This window comes from Myzus persicae, unplaced genomic scaffold (genome assembly GCF_001856785.1).
Source record: "Myzus persicae strain clone G006 unplaced genomic scaffold, MPER_G0061.0, whole genome shotgun sequence".
Classification (NCBI taxonomy): Eukaryota; Metazoa; Arthropoda; class Insecta; order Hemiptera; family Aphididae; genus Myzus; species Myzus persicae.
Window position 1 is genome coordinate 1 of NW_019104080.1, and position 22,955 is coordinate 22,955.

The 22,955-nt window shown below is 27.7% G+C and overlaps 4 protein-coding genes across 10 annotated transcripts; 1 reads left to right on the forward strand and 3 right to left on the reverse strand.

The window, feature by feature from the left end:
• Positions 1 to 6: 6 nt before the first annotated feature.
• Positions 7 to 1,494, forward strand: LOC111038455 (nucleoporin NUP53-like). Its single transcript, XM_022321575.1, has 5 exons — positions 7 to 473; positions 532 to 633; positions 706 to 997; positions 1,074 to 1,256; positions 1,338 to 1,494. Exons 1-5 carry the CDS (start codon positions 262 to 264, stop codon positions 1,404 to 1,406), a joined length of 858 nt encoding a protein of 285 aa, XP_022177267.1. The 5' UTR covers positions 7 to 261; the 3' UTR covers positions 1,407 to 1,494.
• On the reverse strand, positions 1,468 to 3,391 carry LOC111038454 (aminoacylase-1A-like). 3 transcript variants are annotated; one of them, XM_022321573.1, is made up of 7 exons: positions 3,122 to 3,383; positions 2,848 to 3,017; positions 2,605 to 2,776; positions 2,401 to 2,547; positions 1,901 to 2,315; positions 1,766 to 1,826; positions 1,468 to 1,693 (listed from the first exon to the last, which is right to left on the reverse strand). In XM_022321573.1, exons 1-7 carry the CDS (start codon positions 3,210 to 3,212, stop codon positions 1,550 to 1,552), a joined length of 1,200 nt encoding a protein of 399 aa, XP_022177265.1. In that variant the 5' UTR covers positions 3,213 to 3,383; the 3' UTR covers positions 1,468 to 1,549. The 3 variants fall into 3 exon arrangements, with proteins under 3 accessions (XP_022177265.1, XP_022177266.1, XP_022177264.1); XM_022321574.1 differs by having other exon boundaries at positions 3,118 to 3,382; XM_022321572.1 differs by having other exon boundaries at positions 2,401 to 2,776; positions 3,122 to 3,391.
• A 2,605-nt stretch (positions 3,392 to 5,996) lies between these two features.
• LOC111038449 (aminoacylase-1-like) lies at positions 5,997 to 11,344 on the reverse strand. 4 transcript variants are annotated; one of them, XM_022321561.1, is made up of 9 exons: positions 11,090 to 11,342; positions 10,982 to 11,028; positions 8,671 to 8,794; positions 8,432 to 8,601; positions 7,985 to 8,156; positions 7,774 to 7,920; positions 7,296 to 7,710; positions 6,910 to 6,970; positions 5,997 to 6,404 (listed from the first exon to the last, which is right to left on the reverse strand). In XM_022321561.1, exons 3-9 carry the CDS (start codon positions 8,762 to 8,764, stop codon positions 6,261 to 6,263), a joined length of 1,203 nt encoding a protein of 400 aa, XP_022177253.1. In that variant the 5' UTR covers positions 8,765 to 8,794; positions 10,982 to 11,028; positions 11,090 to 11,342; the 3' UTR covers positions 5,997 to 6,260. The 4 variants fall into 4 exon arrangements, with proteins under 4 accessions (XP_022177253.1, XP_022177251.1, XP_022177250.1 ...); XM_022321559.1 differs by adding an exon at positions 10,680 to 10,919 and having other exon boundaries at positions 10,982 to 11,342; XM_022321558.1 differs by lacking the exons at positions 10,982 to 11,028; positions 11,090 to 11,342 and adding exons at positions 10,135 to 10,234; positions 10,345 to 10,594.
• A 5,324-nt stretch (positions 11,345 to 16,668) lies between these two features.
• Positions 16,669 to 21,619, reverse strand: LOC111038459 (aminoacylase-1-like). 2 transcript variants are annotated; one of them, XM_022321579.1, is made up of 7 exons: positions 21,245 to 21,619; positions 20,735 to 20,881; positions 19,684 to 19,855; positions 19,439 to 19,585; positions 18,914 to 19,325; positions 17,442 to 17,502; positions 16,669 to 16,868 (listed from the first exon to the last, which is right to left on the reverse strand). In XM_022321579.1, the coding sequence occupies exons 1-7, from the start codon at positions 21,308 to 21,310 to the stop codon at positions 16,725 to 16,727; spliced, it is 1,149 nt and encodes a 382-aa protein (XP_022177271.1). In that variant the 5' UTR covers positions 21,311 to 21,619; the 3' UTR covers positions 16,669 to 16,724. The 2 variants fall into 2 exon arrangements, with proteins under 2 accessions (XP_022177271.1, XP_022177270.1); XM_022321578.1 differs by having other exon boundaries at positions 20,735 to 20,904; positions 21,245 to 21,332.
• Positions 21,620 to 22,955: the final 1,336 nt, after the last annotated feature.

Consider the following 22,955-nt stretch of genomic DNA (forward strand, 5'->3'; position numbering starts at 1 on the left):
CGCTGTGGCGCAGCAGCTGTCGTGATTTTTTTGTTATCAGTAAATCATAACATTTTAATTTTGAAATTTTTTTGTTGATAGTCCTAAAGAATTCGTAACTGGTATTTACTGTTTATTTTTTGCACTGCAAGGCATATAAACTAGCAATACCGTTAAAAACTTAAAACTCAATCGGTTTTCATATCTATTCGTTTGGAGATTATTGGAAATCGCTGTGCAAAATCTTATATTGTTCATCATTCCAAACGGCAGAAGTGCGAAATGGAACCAATGGCTCTAGGATCACCATCACACGACAGTCCACAAAAACCTACCTATCTTCCTGGATACTTGATGGGCGAACGTGCTCAATCGCCGATCGGTAATGTTTCCATTAGCACCATGTCTCCATTACGTGCAAATCGTAGCCACACCTCAGATGTACACACTACGTTTTTAATGCGCAATTTTCATCATGAACTAAGTGATAAGCCGTAAGCATTTTAAACAACAATTATTAAATACTTCATTTCAGAGTCTTTGCTTTTTCAGATCTTCCACTCCTATCTTAAATAGAGTCAATGATGAACCAACAAAAGCTCCGACAATTGATTTATTTGATACAATCAATACTTCCGACTATAGAGAAGAACAGTAAATATTATATTCTAAATTTAATTTCAGCAATTATCAATAATATTTATTCAAACTGTTTTTTTAATGCAGGTGTAACAATAAAGAAAACAAACAATTTTACTCTGATAAAAACAATCTGTTTGAACAACCAAAAGCTGCTGCGGGATGTTGGATTACTGTTTTTGGCTATTCAGTTTCGAACAAAGATGAAATATTATCTAAATTTATACACATGGTATCTTGTTGTGATGTGAGACAAGCAGGGCCAAATTGGGCTCACATATGTTTCAGTGATTCTACAGATTATCACCGTGCTCTATTGTTTAATGGTCATGTAACCAATAATGGAGCTATGATTGGAGTTATTCCGTGTAATGATAAGGTAAAATATTTTATTATTTAATAGTTTTAATTTAATGCATTTCATATACATACCTACATGTAATATTACTTTTTAGACAATCTTAAATGAAAATATCAGCCCTATTGATTCACATCCTGGTCCAAGTACTGATATTTTATCAAAATCGCTGCGTTCACCAATTTTAGGTCAACAATTCTCAAGTCCAAATGATTCAATTTCTAAAAGAAATAATATTAGACCAATGGCCATAAAACCTATGCCTATTCAAGGACAAAATGTAAGTTTCTTCATTGATTTATGATCCAACTAATTTTACCATGATAATTCTTTAATGATAACTTGCTTTGATTTTTAATAGAACTCTCCTTCAGCTACAACTTCAAATGGTATTGTTACAAAAACTTTGGAATATTTGTTTGGTTGGTAGGTAAGAAATTTAAATATGTGTATGACAAAATCACTAGTGGATTTTCAAACCATTGTTTATATTTTATTATTTTAATACATTTTTTTTTTAAAAATCAATTGTTTAATTATTAGTAAATACAATTCTAATTGATAATTAGAATTTCAAACCGATGTAAGTCCTTTGATTATATTATAATAAATATCCAAACCTCTGATAAATGTTTTTTCATTAAGAAATTCATTATGATCATGCAATAAAGTTTTTGTTTGGTTCATTGGGGAAAATCCCAAAGCTGGTATACCAACCTATTAAATTAAAAAATATGTCATAGGTTAGATAATAATATTGTAAATTAAATGTAGGTGCTTATACTTTACATTTCTTATAAATTTGCTATCTGTTCCTGCGGGGAATATACGAGTATTGATTTTCATGTCCCTGAAATAATATTTTATTTTATTTCAAGCATATAACTTATTTATACTTAAAACGTCTTAAACAGTTAAATATACATTTTATCACATTCATTCTTGAATGCAATCCACCATGGATTAGTATCATCAACTTTAGTTGGTCTAACACGAATTGGGTTGTCCTTAAACTGAACGTAAACGCCTGGACCAGCACTACGACACCATTCTTCTACAGTTTCCATCATTTTTTTAATGTCTACATCAATTGCTAACCGTATATCAAAAGTAACTGATAATTCAGTTGGCACAACATTTATCTGACACCCCCCATTTATCATTGTTAAGTTTATAGTTGTCACATCTCCAAGTTCCAAATCACTGTTTTGTAATTTAGTCTTTTCATATTCTCTCCAATTCATAAATTTATTGATAATAAATTGTAATTTTTCTCCGGCTGTATTTTCATGTAATATTGAACCATGTCCAGTCTGGCCAGTACAAGTTATAATTAAATCTACAAAAAAATGTAATTCTTATTTTAAAGTAGATTAAAATTTTTTTAGAAATTTTATTGTAATATCTAAACTGTAATAACTTACACCAAGAAGTTCTTTCACAATAGTATACATCAAAAGCTTCATGTGGTGTTGCTATTCCTTCATCCAGAGCAAAACCAACATTTAATTTTGCAAACTCCGAAGTTGTTACAAATTTAGCCATTCCAAATTTACTTCCAATTTCTTCATCTAAATTTACAAAAACAAATATTTTATTTTCAAGAACAATATAATTATTGTATTTACCTGGTGTAAAACATATATGTATGGTTCTTTTCAATTTGAGTTTTTCTGTTATATACTTTCTGATGGTTTCTAAATACTGAATACCAACACATTTCATGTCTTGTGCACCTCTAGCATAAATATTTCCACTTTCATCTTTGTGTGCAGAAAATGGGTCATATATCCACTTCTCCTAAAAAAATTAATCTTTAAACTAACATCTACATAAACTTTGAAAATAGGTAGTAAAAATTTTTTACTAACAGGATATACTGGAACAACATCCATATGAGAAGTGAGTAATAAAGATGGCAATTCAGATTTTTGTCCTACCCATGTAATAATTACAACTGGTTTTTCTGGTGTCATATAAAAAACTTTTAATGGAAGACCAAGTCTTTGAGCTTGACGTTCCAGAAACTTTATACATTCATCTGTTCATAATATTTAATTACATCATTTATTTAACTTACATGATAGACTCATTAAAGAATTCAATAGTTATCATAATATTTAGAAGAAAACTAAAAGTACAAACTGTAGTTGACATTTGGTTGAACTGTTGGTATTCGTAGATATTCTCTAAATATTGTCACAGATTCATGTTCAAGTGGATAAGCTGAAGACATTTTTAGATTTTCAAAAATTATTTTTACACTTGTATAACAATGTACAATTTAAAAAATATTTTCTTTTTTTTTGACAGAATTTAATGTTAAGTCATTCAGTAACACTCAGTGTTTGATTTGCAACTATCACTTAATATTTAATAATGAATTGATAACTCTTTGGTATATAGATCAACAGTAAATAATCTCACTTAAATACTAAATATACATGATAAAAGATAATGGTATTTAATACATTTAATATAATAAATATAATATATTTAATACAATTGATGATTGCATCACTTCATAGTTTAATAATATACAGAGAGATACATAAAGCATGCTCATCCCCATTTTTCTTTAATGAATTTATTCAAGTTCTGATTTTTAAAATTTTAAAATTTTTTCAAGGTTTTAAATATTGTACTACTATTTATCAAAAGAGAACCCACTTATTTTACTGTAAATTAATATATACCACATTTAAAATTTGAATGTGTAATCTATTGGTTATTAAAATGTTTGTATTTGTGGATAATAGTCCTTAAAACTGGTTTAACATAAATATAAAATAAACGTAAAATTGGATCTTGTATTCACTATACTTTAGGCCAATTTTACAAATTATTATTCAAATCACCATATACCCTATCTTATATATCCCTTACTATGGACCTTTTATACGTAGAACTCAAAGTTGAATAACTCAAAAACAACTAGTACACATTTTAATTTTAATATGTCGACTATTTCAGAAAAATTATCTACTGTAAAATGTATAGCTTAATAGGGGTGTTCTTATTTGAAAAACACAAGTTTGTAACTCAACAGCACACTCCTTAAGTTTTACAAATCACAAAGATTTGAAAATATGGTCTTAATGTATATTTAAAAATCAGATTTTGAATAACTGCATTATTGAAGAAAAATAAAGGAGTGATCATGCTTGTTAATCACCCTGTATTAAAATAAATGTATTTTGCTACTCATGAATTTTATGCTTAATAATGACAACAGTATAATTAACTGGGGTTTACTTATTTCACTTATTGTAGATATATTATAGTATCAATTATAATTTTAAATAATGTTAGTGAATAAAAACATATATTTGTAAACAAGTAGCGTTATATTTTTACTCTTGCTACCAGTTTATTTGAATTCACTTATTTTCTGCACACTAAATTGAAAGTTGAAATATTTATGATAGACAAAAATAAATATGCTAGATTTAATTCATTACAGGATGTGCTCTCAGACCTTAAATGCCCGTTGTGTACATCCTTCTCACCAGTCCTTGTTCATTCCATATTTTAAAGCACTAAGTCAACCAGTATCTGATAACATTTTATGTTATATAGCACAGTATAATCATTTTTCCAGTAATCAGCCGATTTCACACTGCTTTAGAAAAATATTTAAGTACAAATACAAATATTTTTTTAACCATTTTCATATTTTATATTAATGTTAGACAGTTGCGGATTCAGTGGGGTCGTGGGCGCATTTGCTCCTCCCCCTCACAATTGCTTTGTAGGTGTCCTTTATTTTAGACTGTTTTTTCCACTATAATGCAGTAGTGTGTGTTGTAAATTTGATATTCATATTTCTAGAATTACAGAATTCAATTTCGATATGGGCGTTTATCGTAAAATTACAATTCTGAAAATTCCTCATCAGTTTAATAGCTCATTAGTTATTACTTATTACGTTTCTTTATCATAGTTCTGGTGAATATTGAGTATTGACTAGAATATATCGACATTGTGACACAACAAATTTACAAATGACAATTTTTAGTGCCTACATTGGATGTCCTATGTGTAATGTGTTGTAACTTATTGTACATTTCCAACATTTAAGTTCAACGTTTTTTTGTGCACTAATAAAATATATTTCAAAAACAATTATTCAAAATGAATGAAAAATCAGTTTTTTTTTAAAGAAAAATGAAACAAATTTATGTTAACCAATAAATAACAGCAATGTTTAGAATTTCCTTTGTAAAATGTGAACTATAAAATATAAATTTATGAGATATTGTGTGTATGTTGTAAATTATTTTGTTCATTTGCCTCCCACAAAAAAAAAATAAAGCACAGGATCTGCCCCTGGTTATAAGGTATTTAAAACCTTATTGAGTGTATAACTATAAATTATTCATCCATGTCTATTTTTATTTTGCAAGTTGTTTGAAATTTCGGTTGTCTTATAATATGCCAAAACTATTAAAGTTGCCTAACCAAATTAAGTTTATGATGTATATTGATATTATAAACTGTTATAAAATATGGTGAATAATTTGTACATCAATTTATCAAACAATGTTTGGGTATTACTTGTGCATGAAAAATACAATTTAATATTTTATGCAATAGTTATGCATAATTTCAGTTTAAAAACAAATAGTTTATCAATAACATATTTTGAACAAAAATATAACAATTTATTAAAACATAAAAACACCAACAAGTTTATAACTCAATTTATAAAGAACTAATAGAACAATATTAAATTTATAATTTATAGATTTACTATTTATTACTTAGTAAATACATCTTAATTTCATAAAGAATGATACATTTACTATACAGTAGAATCTGGCAGATATCAAACCAGAGTACTACCAGATTAACATAAACACTCAATCATTGGAGGTTCACATCAAAATAAAAATTATCAGTTTTTTTTTGGTTTGAAATAATGCTTTTAAATTTTTTTTTTTAGTCGTTTATTTACCAAAATATCCCTTGCAAAAGCTTTCGTTTTCTTCTGATTTATGGCTGTTGAAACAAAAAAATTAAAAAATTTAGCTGGGTTACTGAAAATACCAGAGTATTGCACTTGCAAGAGTTTACTGTATATTATTTAAATAAATCACATTTTTAACAAAAATTAAATTTCATCAAAATAAGTAGGACTAAATTTAAAATTTTTAAACCCAAATTGTTTTTTTTTCTTATAAAGTAAAATCTCGAGTTTAATATTCTTATAATTAATAACAATTATTGTAACTTTTCATCATTAAAATTAATTAACATATTAAGATAAATAAAAAAATGTAACTCAAATAGATGCAAGGCTTTTGATAATATTATAATAAATATCTATGCCATCCAGGAATGTCTTCTCATTCAAAAAATCATCATGATCATGCAAAAGAATAGGAGTATTATTTATTGGTGAAAATCCCAAAGCTGGAATACCAATCTGAAATTAAAAAAAATTAATTAATATTGATTAAGTAATTTAAACTTTTAATAAGCACAATTATGTTTAATTGATGTCTAGTACAGCAGTCTTTTTTATAGAAAATCTGAATAAATCTGTATTTACTAAAAACTTATTTTGAAAAAAAATGTAGTTAGGTGAAATGATTTAATAGCATTTTAATTTTATAGTATATATATTATCAAGAAAATATTGTACCTGCATGTGTTGTTTCAGTCTCACTAACATACTAAAAATTAATGTTCAGCAATTCCAATTTTGTGTTCGTTTTAATATTAGAGTGAATTTTGACCTATTACCAAACTTAAAAATAAGAATATTACCTGTGTTATCTTGTTGGATTTTAACAAATGGCCATAAGCTAACAACACAGGATTGAAACTGCTGAATATTTATTTTGGTTTGTTATGTGTTAGTTGAACAGAGACAATACATGCAGGTACAATATCCTCTTAAACATTTCAGTAATATATTGTATAAATACCTCTCTAATATATCTACTATCTGTTGCGCCAGGAAATATATACGTTTTTGTTTTCAAATTCCTTAAAGAAAAAGAAAAATTAGTTTCTCATCAAAATAATTGTTTGATATAATTTAACAACTTATGTTATTGCCACTTTAAAATAATAAAACTATACTCTGTTCTTATTTTGAACGGTTGATTAATAAATTACTTTAATGAGTAAACATCAATACCTTAAGCAATAAACCACCGATATTGTATTACATTTCAGTATCCAGTTTAAAATTTTTTTAAATTGTATTACAAGCTAGGTAAAATAAATTATAAATAGAGGAAAATATTCATGGAATTATTGAACTAATAAGTAATATTTAATTATTAAATAATTCAATTTTAATACTCACATTTTATCACATTCATTTTTAAATGTAACCCACCAAGGGTTTTCTGGTCCAATTATTGTAGGTTGAATGTATGGGCTTTTAGCGATAAACTCCAAAGTTACACCTTCACCAGCTTCCTCACACCATTTTCTAACAGTTTCTTCTATTGTCATAACATCTACTGCAATACTCAGTCGTACATCAAAACTAACTGTCAAGTCTGGTGGCACTACATTAATTTGACATCCTCCATTTACCATCGTTAAATTTATTGATGTGATATCTCCAGGACCCAATTTACAACTCTTCATTCTTAATTTTTCATGTTCCCTCCAATTCATAAACTTGTTAATGACATAATGCAACTTTTCTCCAGCTGTATTTTCATGTAATAGAGACCCATGTCCAGGTGTACCAGTACATTTTATTTGGAGATCTATCAATAAACAAAAATTAAATTTTAATAAAAATTAACATAAAACTGTTTGAAATTACTAACGCCATAGAGTTCGTTCTCCATAATATATACTGAAACTATCATCGTTACTAGCTAATCCTTCATCTAATGCAAAACCCACATTTAATGAAGCAAATTCAGGTGAACCAACAAACAATTTCATTCCTAAATGTCCTCCTGTTTCTTCATCTAAAACATAATTTCAATAAAACTCATTGTCATAATGTAAGTACAAAATTAAAAATACACAAACCAGGCACAAACAACATGTGTATAGTCCTATCAAAAACTAATTTATCTTTTAAATATTTCCGTATTGTTTCTATGTATTGAATTCCAACGCATTTCATATCTTGTGCTCCTCTAGCGTAAATGTTTCCATTTTTATCTTTATGTGCAGAAAATGGATCGTGAGTCCAAAATTCCTATATACAAAAACAAGAAAATTATGTAATTCCACTACATTATATATTCTAAATAGTAAACGTAAAGAGCTTTTCTAGATATATAAATACCTTTTTTTTAAATTAAATTATTATTATTATAAAAATATACAATACATTTTGATACTTATTTTCCTAAAAAAAGTGTTTCCTTAAGTACAATGACTAATTAATAATTAAACTTAAAAATAAAAATAAAAAATTGTTCTTTAATGGTAGGTGATAGCTAAAAGAATTTATAATTTAATCATATTTACGGAATAAACTGGAACAACATCCGTATGAGAGTTAAGTAGTATAGAAGGAAGTTCTGGTTTTTGTCCAAGCCATGTTATTACTACTATTGGTTTGCCAGGAGCCATATAATAAATATTTGATGGCAGATTTAAGCTTTGTGCTTGACGCAATAGAAATTCCACACATTTACCTGCGGGAAATAACAATATTTTTTTGTTTTTACATATTTACTACTATAATTAAAATAAAATGTACATACTATAATCAACATCAGGGTGAACTGTGGGAATACGTAAATATTCTCGGAAATTAGTTACAGCTTCGTTTTCATCACCATCTTTACTGGAAGACATTTTTCTCCTTTTTATTTTCAAAAATTCAGCCTATATTATCATGAAATAAACTTAATAAATATTACTTAAATAAAATAACCATTATCATAAAACTGTTTAATAGGTACCTAATATTGTCTGTTGTTAATACATTTCTTTACAGATAATTAGGTTTGGATTAACATGCATTAAAAACTATTAAAGATTAAAAAATATGTTCTATTTTATAAAGATAAAAAATAACTTAAAACTCATTTAATACTTATGTTGTTTAATCAGTAATTAACATGTATTGTTAAAAATAATTATACACCGCGAGTCTTAACTTCCACAAAAAACACAATTTATTTGTATTCTCTTTTTAATATGTTTACCTACTTTAAATACTGAAAAATACTAGTATATTATAATATCGATAATTCATAAATTTTTTAGTATTTACTCATAAAAATAAAATAACTGAACAGCATTTTTTTAAAAAAACTTAAATATATTTTTAGGCTTTAGCACTTTTGTACCATTGATAATACATTAAACTATAGCCTAAAATTATTTGAAGATATAAAAATTATATTCCAACCTATTGATTTCTTGGAAATGTATTTCTTAAGAATTAATATTTAGCCAATAATATTTTTTTTCACTTAAAAATTAAAATACTTACAAAAATAACTACAATTTTAACTTTGTATACAAATTATTAAATGTAACCTTAAGACAAGATTTAAACCTAGCCAAATTCCCAAACATGGCCATTACTAATAATAAATATTTAAGAAAATATGTTGCCAGCAAGAATACAAAAATAAATATATAATTAATTTAACAAAACAAATTTCAAACATACATGATTAACTATTATTAACTATTATATTAGTTTAATTTCATACCAAGGTAAAAGTACAGCAGGTCAGTACAATGTTTAAAATTAAGATTAATTAAATTGTACCAACTAATTTAAAATGTTTATTACTTATTATAATTTAATGAATACAACTTAATTATAGCCTTCACAAAAAAATGACCGATCATAATTTTGCTTGGATTGCTCTTAATTTTTTTCCAAAAGAGATAGCTATACTTATATGCATACAATTTAGTTTTAGTTATTATACCGTAAATAAAGCAAATATAGTTATGTGATGGCTTTGGTTAGACAAATTAATCATGGAATTTAGAGTTTTGTCTGTGCTAATTAAGTGGAATTATAAAATTTGAATAATAAGATTAAGTGAAAGCTATTCCAAAATACACTTAAATTTCTCAAAACTAAATTTTAAATGTTAATGTTATATGTTTAGTGTATTATAATTAAGTATGAAAAATTGTTTGTTAAAAAAAATTTAAAAAAATACGATATTGATATTGTGGCATTCAAAAAATATTCTCACCATGATATTATTATTATATTATGTTTTAAATTATAGATTAGTAGGTTGAACGATTGTATTCCATTATTGATCATAACACAAGTCAGCACTTTGTGTTTGCCTGTATAACAAATGTGAATGACAAAGAATATATTAATTAAACCTATAATTTAATAAAATGTAGAACTCGGCAATGATTTTCAACTGTAATTAAAACAAACAAGAACACACCCAACATCACAATAATCAAATCCAGGTCATTAGATCACAACAGCATAGTTTCGCTTCCATAGTCCGTCATTAAAATTAAGCTTTAACAAATAGTTTTAAAATAAAGGAAGTCTACTGCAGGATAGTAGCAATTGGGTAAACACCCGGCAAGTGGTACAGGCCAATTTATTAATACCAAAAACTTTTAAGCGAGAAATGTTAACATTTCATACATTTCATACAATAATATACATGAACATTTAAAAACTACCTAAAAAAAAAAAAAATTATTATAAATCTTAATAATATCAAATTAAACATGACTTGAATATGAAATATTTCGGTGCATGACTTACCTGTAATTATAGTGTATACTGTTTTATGTATATAGTTATACAGACACCACTGCGTCAAAAATTGTTTAAAATAATATAATATAGCAACCACTGTGTGTATGTATTTATGGGTTTGACACTAATTCCTTTTGCCAAATGCCAATTCGCACATAACACTAAATGTATAATATATTAAATTAAGTGTGTGTCATAGAGGTGACTGGTAGTAGTATAATTTAATATTTATTGCCCACTTAAGTCCTACAAATTATATTACTATTATAATATTCATTCGTTTGGTCGCGTTGTTATCACGCACTTACGATAGCAGCTGCCGTCGATTCTAAAAGAACACCGATCTTGTTCTCTCCTGTACACGTACACATATATTATTATATATTATGTAATAGTATAATACGTGATTTACAGACATTCCTCTGCCGCCCGTGACACAGGAATGCGGTTAACGACCAACTGATGAAAAAGACAGACTACTAACATCGAGCTGGCGCCTAGTCAGTGGCACACAAGGGTCACTACTGATCGCTGTTTTCACTATACTCGTTTTACTCAGCTGTAACTCGTAATTCGGGATTATTACTGTCCGAGTCCGACCATGATAAAATACATTTTATTTCGTCATACCGTGTCCGACGACAGAGCGTGTCCACTCTCCGCGCTACGCCAGTCACTCGTAATTCGTCAGTGGGCGGCCGCGGCCCGCGCAATTATTAATATCCCTATTTCTGTTATCATTACCTACCGTTATCATCTGTCGTTTTTTTAAGACCACGATCCTCTTATCACCATTTTGACGTAATTTATATAGAAACAATATAATATCAAGTATTAACGAAACGAAGTACGAATATTAATTACCTATTATTTATTGTTCATCATTATTTTAATATATTTTAGTGCATAAGAGCACGGACTTTTGTTGCACTTGCAATTTGCATATCTTATAAAACGATTTTGTAGTCTTGGAGATGTGAAGAATTGTAATTATTATTATTTTACATGATTTAAAACTTACATCAAACTTAAGAATTCCTAATTTTTGATGAAAAAACATTGGCAATTCCCTTCCTTGGTGAAAGAATGAAAGAATTTAATGATTTTTCTGTGTGACCTCAGACCTACTAACGTATCTTCGAAATTTGTATACCGTGTTACCACTGCCAGATATCTTGTCAGAAATTTGACAGCGCAAACCGGTGTGAAATGCACTGTTCTTAGCTGATTAATAAATTACCGTTGTCCAATTTTCATTTTTTGACCACGAATTCCCATTTAAACCGGTGTAAAGCTTTTGCTGCATGCCGATTAACCGGAATTCGAAGTCTCAAAGTAACAAATCTGTACCTACCCAGTAAACCGATGTTTTAAAATGAATTTCTAATCGTGGTCAATTATGACGTGAATAACTAATACTCGATTGTATTATTTGAAAATAAAATTTGTTGTTTGGTTAAAAAACAGGACTACCATGAACATAAAACTGAGCAATCTATATAATAATAATAATAGTGCAACGGTCAGAAAAAACTGTCTCGGAAATGAGTGAGCACTGAGTATGCCTGCAGCTATTTAGGCAATCTTCAATCGGACCATAATGTACTTTTAGTAATACATATACTTAATACCTACCTACAGGTGTCCTTTGAAAATACATTTTTCTGTTTGGTATTCAATGAAAACATTTCATTGACTCGTTTTCAGCGAGACGGTGGAATACTGGAATGTCGAGCGCCGCTATTATAGGCGAACGATAGACAACGGTCGGGTGGGCCGTAGGCACTATAGTCTATATTATATGCAACTCTATACTCAGCACTGCAATCCATAAATAGATGACCCAACAGCTAATGTATTTTATTTTACTTTATAAATACTTTCATTGTTTTTACTAGTGTTGCCATAATTAATTTTGGTACTTTAAAACGGCATTCAGTTAATTTGATACAATTTTTAAAACCAATTTGATTCATACAATTCAATATCATATAATGCTCTAAAAAAAATTTGAGTGTTGCTGCTGGTTGATTTCTTTCCTCATGTTAAATATCATATATCATATCATCTATTACGCACATATGCTTGTTGTAAATACCATTACAGAATACAGATTGTATATATTCTATAAAAGGAATGTAAAAAAAAAATGCTTAGACACAGATGGGCGATTTTGATTGATTTTACAATAATGCGACTTTATTTGTTTCGTGTTGCATGTATGTATGTGTTTCGATTTTAAACTTCGATACCTTTTATAGTTACTGGTTAGGTAAATTAATCTGGTAGGTACTTTTAAGGGATAAAAGTTCAAAATGCATAGTACTAGGTAGGCAAAGAAAAAAATAAAAAAAAATAGAGAAAAACTGTAATTTCTATGGAAGTTGTTATCGGCTTAATGTATTTACTTGGTTGGTAAGCGTAATTTCTGAACTACTCATTCGAATTTTGAATGTGGTACATACGACATACCTACACCAAAATTTTCAAAAAATATATCCACTAAGTAATTTACAGTAAAAGGGGGGCTCGTTCAAAATACAGATGTTTGTATCACCACAGAATACTCCTTAAGTAGTACAAAAATTTCAAGACTAAATCAATTCATTATTAAAGGAAAACATAGGGGTGAGCATGGTTGGTAAATCATCTTGTATGTAGGTATTTCGTGTATAATTAATATTAATTAAAAAAGTGTTATTATTTATTATATTAATATTATATTTTATTTGAATTTGATTACAATTATTTATACTTATCAACAGTTTACTATACAAACATAATAGTACAATAACAATAATATAATCATTTATAGTAAGATGACTTTTAAAAAAAATAGTCAATTCAAACGATCACTTTACAATAATAATACACATTTAACATAAATTACGTTTTCACTAACAATGACCTATCACCTATGCGATTTTAAAATTATTCTATTGCCAATTCATTATTACTAATTATTTGTATATATTTGTTTACCTAATGGTCCACAACTGTACTAAATTAAAATTACCAGATTAATTATTAGATTTTTAAAATGAATTACATATTTTAAATGAATATTAGTTGTACCTTGTACATAATGTATTTAGTATTTACCTTTATAATAAATTATATAATTAACAATAAAAATAGAATATTTGGTATTTTCGGACTTATTGTCCAACTTTTTTCAAAATGGACTTTTTGTCTGGGATTGCAGCTTATAAAGTACTATCTGTTTAAAGTCCATATAGTAACAATTATTAATTTATTAAAAGTTTGGTATGCACAAGATCATACCTATACTGATCAAGTGTTTGATTATGGTGTAAAATGTAAATAAATCATTTATTACAATTATTTTTTTTAAAAATAATGAGAATAAATAAAAAAAATTATTATAGTGATATCGCACTTTATGAAATTTGTGTAAACATTTCCCCCATATTCCCTAAGTTTGTATACTTCCAAGTATAATAATTCATAGTATAAATAATAAATATAAATGTACACAAATATATTTGTATTATAATAGTTTATTTAAATTTTAGTTTGATACAAATTATGTATCTTTTAAATTCTATATATTTTCAATATATCACCACTCATCAATATTCAATAAATAGTAAATTTATATATATATATATATATATTTATGTATATTTATAGTCATTTAATAGGTACATTGACGACTATTAAGAATATCCAATTTTGTGTTACTTACAGTCTTGACTGGTGCAACTACATCTATACTCGTACTTTTAAGAAGTATAATATAATAGGTTTTCTATATTTGTCTCATTAAAGAAAATATTTTACGTGATGATTATGAATTAATCTATTATATATTTGGTGGAGCTGTTAAAATATTGGTAGGGGGCTTATGCCGAATATTACGCTGAATGGTATGTTACTAGTGGTTTAATTTATGTATAAGGCTGCCGAAATTTAAGCTGGCCTAATCTAACCTTTCAGATTCTGCAATATATTTTGATATGAATAGCGAAAACTTAAAATTATTATTATTTCTAAAATATATTTAAACAAACATATCATAAATATGTTTCAATTTTATATACCTATCAATAGAAAACAATTTTAAAATCATTGTGTATAGACATAAAAATCTAGTTGAGAACCAAAATTGTGTCTCGTGGCACTCATTAAAGGTATAGATATTGGAAGTTGGAAATAGCTTTTCTAATAAACATTCCAATACGCATTACCTCCATCTATACATAGAATAGCCAATAAGTAACAATACATTTATAGGTACTACATAAGGTTGTGACGACAGTAACGTATACCTACATTAATTAAATATAGGTACCAATGTTCTAATGTTCTATCATTACTAAAAAGTTTAATTAAGTAAATAAGTTAGGAATAATTTATAATACAAACAATTCAAAATACTTTCATTTATTGACCAATAAAGACAAATAATATAATGTTGGTACATTATATTTAATAACATTAATATGATACCTATAGGTGATGATTAAATTGAATTTTTAAGGGTGTAAAAGCTTGTATATATCTATAAGCTATAAGCGTTTAATCTTTTAATCTATAATATTATAAAGCCAAATATTTATATTTATACTCATATGTCTATATGCATGGCAATGAAAAAAATCACTTTTACATTCCGACAATAGACTATAGACAAGTATATTTATACATTGTGAACACCTATACCTATACGTTCTATATAGGTATCAATACATGGACTTTGGCAACTACGCCGTGACCCGTGTAAAGGTCAAGCCATCATCAAGGTGTAAACATAATATATTACTATATTAAAGGTATGTATATTGTATATTATACATTTACACATCTATACTCAATGGCCAAATTGTGCTCTGCAGTCGACTGTCGAACCTGACCTATTTATACACTACAATAATGTTGTCTAGTCTATTGTTTGTACGCCAGAATGTACTATAAAACACGTTCAACTATAATTTAAATTTTGTAGTCCTCTGAGACCTGAGTACTGGACTCAAAAACTGTTATAGATTATTAAAACTATGCGCATCTGGTAGAAATCTAATTTGACGGATTATTTACTAATAACCGCACAGCCTACAAGAATATTTGAATATACCTAAAACTATTATAAGATTTTATGAGCTATAATTATAATTAAATAATAGATTCTATATGATCGAAATAAATTACAATATATACATACTGGATATGTTATGTTGATAATTTTCTGAGTTTAGAATTAGAAAGCTTAGATTTTTAAGAACAAGTTTAATGAGGGTTAAACAACATTTCGCGGGGTACTACTGTATCACTCCATTCAGTTTATCAACATTTTGAAATATACTTAAAAGAATAACGTTGAACTCAAACTGCTCGTCCGAAATTCTATTTTTATATATCAAACTTTAAAGTATACTCCAAAAAAAATGCTGTTTCGGAATAAGGAATTAAAAATGGATGTTCTAAAAGTAAAACATAAAAAAATTATAAAAAAAAAAAAATGTATACTTTTTTAATGGCTTAGCATTATGTTAAATTGTTAAATAAATACTTTCAACAACTTTTAACATTTAACGTATTTGAAATTATGAGTGTATTTCGTTAATTTGATCCTCCGATATACTTAGGCATCATATGTTTGCAGCACAGACTTTTTAGTACACTCACAATATCACAATATTTTTATAAGAAAAAATAAAAAAAATTTTTAAATTCTTATCATGAACTAATGATATTATGATACTATCTAAATTCGTGATACTAATCAAACCATTTACAACTAAAAACTTTGATTATGATGACAACACTGCAAACTACAGGGGATGACATGGCATACCCGGAACCCCCCCCCCATGCGCACTCTTATGATAGGGCATAGGCATCATAAATATATACGTAGGGGTTAAGAATAATTCTATTAGTATATAGGTACCCAAAAGTTGAATTTTAACAGATTATAAAAATTATATTTTTTAATGAAGTAAAATTTTATTCAAACAATAATAATTATAAATTGTAGCTTTTTCAATAATCGAGTATTTTTATTACGTATAATATGAATAGCACATTTTATGCAGTTGCTAAACCCTTGATTATATTATAATAAATATTAATTCCGTTCAAAAATGTATTTTCATTCAAATATTCATCGTGATCGTGTAAAAGCACAGGTGTGTACATCATTGGAGAGAATCCAAGAGCGGGAATACCAATCTGTAAACAAAAGCAGCCAACAGTCAATACAAATATTGAAATATACAAATATACATATAGGTACATACATAATTTAATCATAATTCTAAAGTTTTGGAACCACTACTAGGTATTACAATTAAAAAAAAATTTAATTTAATTTTTTTTGTATTTCTATACAATTAGACTTTATAGGTGTATTAGCGTGTACATACTGATTATATAAATATACACAGTGAGGTATCCAAGGGGCTATGAGGGCTTCAGCCCCCTGCCCCTTCATTAGCCCTGTTTTGAAACAAATCTGGGACACTGAAAAGCAAAGTACAAACCATATTGTATTGCTGAAAACGGTTTTGAAGAAACATTTTATGTTGGTAGGTGTTATCAATAATTATTTGTAGAGGTTATTACGCTATTACATAGTAATAACGACCTAGTATAAGCTTATACTACCTAGGTAACGGATATCAAATTCTGCTTTACTTTGTGTAGCCCCCACCGGCCCCACCCACCGTTGAAAAATCTCTGGTACTCCACTGCATAAACAATATACTATTATTAAGTTTATAGTTAAAAGCAGTATATAGTTACTAGTCTGATGTATCTGCTATCACCGGCTCCAGGACAAATAGATGGTTTTAGTTTTAACTTCCTGCAAAATATATAATACATATAAGCACTCTTTGTATTAAAAAAAAATATTAAAAAATATAAAGACAAAATTATATATTTCTATATTACTATGCAACAGGGACAGTCGGAACCGGGAGTTTGGGACCCATTCGTCCATTAGTAATGAAAAAAATTGGCACTTTTATATTAAAACCTAAACTTTTATAACCTTATTTTTGACTATAGTTACAACATCTTTTTGTAAAAAAATCACTTTTTGAGGTACTTGTATGTACTATAATTAAATTTGTTTATGGGTTATAACTTATAAGTATAGGGCGCCCGTCGGGCTCGGATTTGAATGCCTCCAAAACTATCCTAAAATGCTTTGAAAATAGCGAAAATGCCCTAAAAAAAGGATTTTAACCGCAATAATGTCCTTAAAAAATTACAAAATTTTTTAACCTATTTCAGGTAAACAAAAATAAGAACTATCAAAATACACGATGTAACACAGACTGAACAATTGGTAAAGTACTGGTTTGAGTCCCGGACGTATATAAGTATATAACAGATGAGATGTTAACTGTAAATAAAAAAAAAAGTCGTTGCATACGTAAAAAGCTTAAGTTTTCAATTCTTTGATGTATATGAAACTCAGATAATGTACTTGAAAAGAATTTATTACCGGGGACTTCCTAAAAAATACTGTATTTTGCATTATAATATGGGCCCTTATTTTAAATACTTATAAGAACTTATAAGTATTTAAAGCTTAGTTGAGTGGAGTGGATCAAGTTGGTCTACTATCAACGTGGTCTATAAATAGAAGAGATCTTCAAAAATCGTATAATAATAATATTTTACTTGCAGGTGGATTATTTTGTACCGACTCGGGGGGGACATTTTTGACACCGGCCAACTGTGCATTTGCACAGCCCCTTATTCTATACAATATATCATGAGTTCTTATTAGGTCCGTACTATTTTTAGAGGTCACCTCTCAGAGGTAGATTAAGGTGGTGTAAAACATAATATTATTTATACAATTTTATTAACATTATTGCAAGTAACCTAACCTAGGTATGACTCAACTATCACACCGAATATCCTGCAGATAATCTACCTCTATATTTCGTTTATAACATTATTTTTTAAAAAATTTTAATTGCTCAAAATAATAAATATGTAATATTATGGATTTTAATGTATTAATTTTTATAATTTTAAATATTATGACGTAATTGATGACCATTAACCATGTGCCCGTATATATGTGTATTCTTATCCTGCGTTACATCTAACTATATATCTATATTTAATACTAATACAGTTATATTGTTCTGTTGTGATATGAATAGTGGTAAAGCTTGTTATTATAAAAATATAATTCATGTTAATAATGAACACTGAACATATTTAAAGGACGCGATTAATAAAACAAAACGTACATTTCATCGCATTCACTCTTAAATTTTAACCACCAAGGGTTTGAATCATCTAGTTTAGTCGGTATGGTCTGTTCATTTGTTTTGAAGACTTCCAGTTGTATACCTTCTCCAGCTTCATGACACCACCCAGTTATGATGTCCTCTATAGCACTGCGATCTGTGCCTATAGCCAACCGAACATCGAAACCAGCAGACAGCTGTGGGGGTACAACGTTCAATTGACATCCACCCTCCAGCATTGTCATATTCACAGATGTAACTTCCCCAATATCCACGCCCTGGGACAATTTTAACTTTTCCTCCGTCCTCCAGTCCAATATTTTATTTACCACATACATCAATTTTTCTGCAGCAGTGTTATCGTGAAGTAGTGAGGCGTGGCCAGGAGTGCCAGTGCTTCGAATGTAGAATTCTGTTTAATAATATAAATACAAGATTTTGAAAGTACATACGAGTAGGTATTTGATATTTATAAATGTAAAATGTCCATTCTGGCAAGTAAGTACAACTGTAAAATATACTAACGCCAAATTGTTCTTTCGCCGTAATACAAAGGAATAACATCGTCTATACTTGCCAAACCTTCATCTAATGTAAATCCAATATTCAAAGAACGGAATTCATCAGTCTTGACGAAATGTGCCATACCTAAAATTCCTCCTATTTCTTCATCTAAAATACGACAATTACAACGAAATATTACAATTTGATTAATTATTGTTACTTTTCATTTGTAAAAATACTCAAATACCAAAATTATACAGTCATACCAGGCATGAAAGAAACGTGAATGGTTCTATCAAGAATTAAGTTATTTTTTTTGTATCTTCTTATTGTTTCTAAATATTGTATACCGACGCATTTCATATCTTGTGCTCCTCTAGCGTATATGTTTCCTTGTGCATCTTTGTAAGCCAAAAATGGATCATGTGTCCAATTTTCCTAGGAATAGTTATTAATTATTATTTATTAATATTTATTAATTTAGTATTAAAAACAGTAAACCCAATACAATATCAGTCAATATGTCTATACGATTTACATATACCTTATACCTATACCTAACCTATAAGCTATAGCCTATAAATGTATATTACAAATTAAAAATAAAACATAATTATATTATAAATAACAAATGTAAAAACTATACTAAATTACAATAATTTAAAATATGGCTACTAATGAATATAATATTCAAATCATGTTTTGAAAAATTAATATTTCCCCACCATTGGCAAAACGCATCATTTTGACAAGCGGATAGTTACAAGAATAATAATTTGTGGACCACTTGGAGACTATAAAAGTGTAAAATTCTGAAGAAAGGAAGAAAAGAAATTTAAAATTAACTTCATATAAAATGGCTTGTGCATCATTCAACAATAACACCCTGACAAAGACCATGGATAAAATCCAAATTTTCACGAACTCAGTTAAGAAACTCAAACCATGGTAAATTGGTAAGCCCATACAAATATACAATACAGACATACAGTATTACAGTATGAACCATGAGAAATTCAACAATTTACCATGAATATTTACCCAATTCTAAGCATATCATTGATAATATTCACTTTATTGAACATTAATTAGGTACTAAAATAAATATAGTACTAAACTCTTCCCTTTTACACTAGTACGTCCGACGTAGGTACATTTTTTTTTTTTTTGAAAATTGACGGTACCACGGAAACTACTAACTCATTACTTCCGTTAAACCACAGAACAAACGTACGTCAACGACATACCTACCTATAAGGCTATAACCTTTAAGCGTTTAGTCAAGTTGGTATTTTAATTTTTAGCGTAGGTACCTACTGGATAAACTGGTACGACGTCCATATGCGATGTCAGCAACAGAGATTGTAATTCAGGTTTTTTTCCTTGTAGTGTAATAATAACCACCGGTTTTTTTGGTGCCATATAATGAATTTTTGATGGTAGTCCTAAACTTTCAGCCTGAAACTGTAGAAATTTGACACATTCACCTGCATATTAATGATTATCAAAAAATCTGAGAAGTAGGTGTAGAATCTACGCTGTATGTCCCTTCCTATTTTAATTTTAATACATAAATATTATTTATCCATACTTATCATAAATTAACTTCATTAATAAATTCTCTATATTTAACGTTATATCATCAAAACTAAATTTTCTATTTTATTTTTATATAATAGACACCTTACTCGTACATTAATTTTAAAGAACACATATATAATACACTACCACGGATTACCCCATAAGTGTTGAATAATATTACATTAATTAGTCAATACCTATTTAATTTAGCTTATAAATAAAAAAAAAATAATAATAATACTTAACTATAATCGACATTGGGGTGGACGGTGGGTATCTGTAAATATTTTCTAAAATTGGAAACAGCTTCATCCTCTCTATTTTTTGAAGACATTTCTTGAAATAGAAAGATATTAGTCAAAATAATAAATTAGGTATGATGTTATGATGTACTACATACACTTGTAATTAAAATATTTAAATTCGTTACTTATTTAGGTACCATATAGATGTAATTATGTAAACATATTTTTATATCATATCAATTATTATCAGCTGCTTATATAGGTAATGAAATATTATACATTTATTATAACTGCTATAATACCATTTGTTGATCCTTGGTACACATTATCTGTTTTAAAGTACCTATACCTATGCGCTTATATTTTAATTGGATAGTTCATAGCTATAATACATTTAAACCATCATGTTAGCCATATTTTCAACAATAAAAAACAATGTACCAATCTGGATATAATCATTGTATTATTTTTTATTTTCAATAGATTACCTATGTTATTATTATTGTAAATTCAATATTTTTATTTTGTAGCAAAATATTTTAGAATTTACTGTAACTAATATTTTTTTACAGAACGCGATAACTTTTTAATTAGTAATTATTACCCATCTATAATATTATATAATCAATAAACAGTCTATATCTAATATACGACATATATAGTTTATTAGTGTGTGCTTACTATAGCTTATTATGATGAACATTTATCAGTATGATAATTACGTAAAGATCATTCAGTATTCACAACTATTTGGATATTCTTAAAATTGTGTTCAAATTAAATTAATTTTAAAATAAATAACTAGGAATAGTTAAATGAGGGGTTTACACTTAACAATTCTTGAGGCTGTATTAACTATTTTAGTATTTTAATATTGAAACGTTTATAATGATACTCACACATCACTATTCACTATAACTAATCTAGGTAACTTTAAAGTTTGAACTGTCGAACATGAAAAACCGATACTTTGTCGGTAAAAAATTAAGATTGCAGAAAGCGTACACTTTAATTGTACAATTATATACATAAGATTAGGTTAACCAAATCATTGGACGGACATTAGAAAAAAAGCCACAACGAAAATTTACATAATACGTACATTTAATATTTGTTGGGGGGGACGATTAGGTCCTGGGGTGACCTTTCAAAAGTCCCAACTAAATTCTCCTTTCACTGGAAAAGAAATACTAAAGTTGAAAATCCATGATACATTATTTCAACTACTTATCGCCTTATAATGTAAATAAACACAAAAAAAAAATTGAAAATAAAAACACTCAAATAAAATCAATGCATTTATCACTCCGTTTAGAATCTAAAACTATAGATTCAAATGTTTTGACCCTATTCAACATAAGTTAGGCACCTAGCTAAATAATTTTTTAATTTTATTATTATGAACGTATAAGAACAACATGGGGACATCCTCATTTGAGCTAACGGACTACGGAGTACGGAGAGAGGCCTGTCACTTGTATAATTGTATATTTGTATGGTAATATTAAGCACAGTTGATCTCTTGATTTCTAATGTAGATTTTCATTGCAGATAGTTTGAACTCCACAGTCTGACTGTCTGAGGGAAGAGCTTCGTTTAGTATATCAAATATTGGTAATCGGAATAAAAATTCTTAAGAAAAAAAATAATCTGAGAACTTTAAAAGAACTTTTCTTTTCAGCGGATAATCTTAGTTTGGGAAATTTTATGGG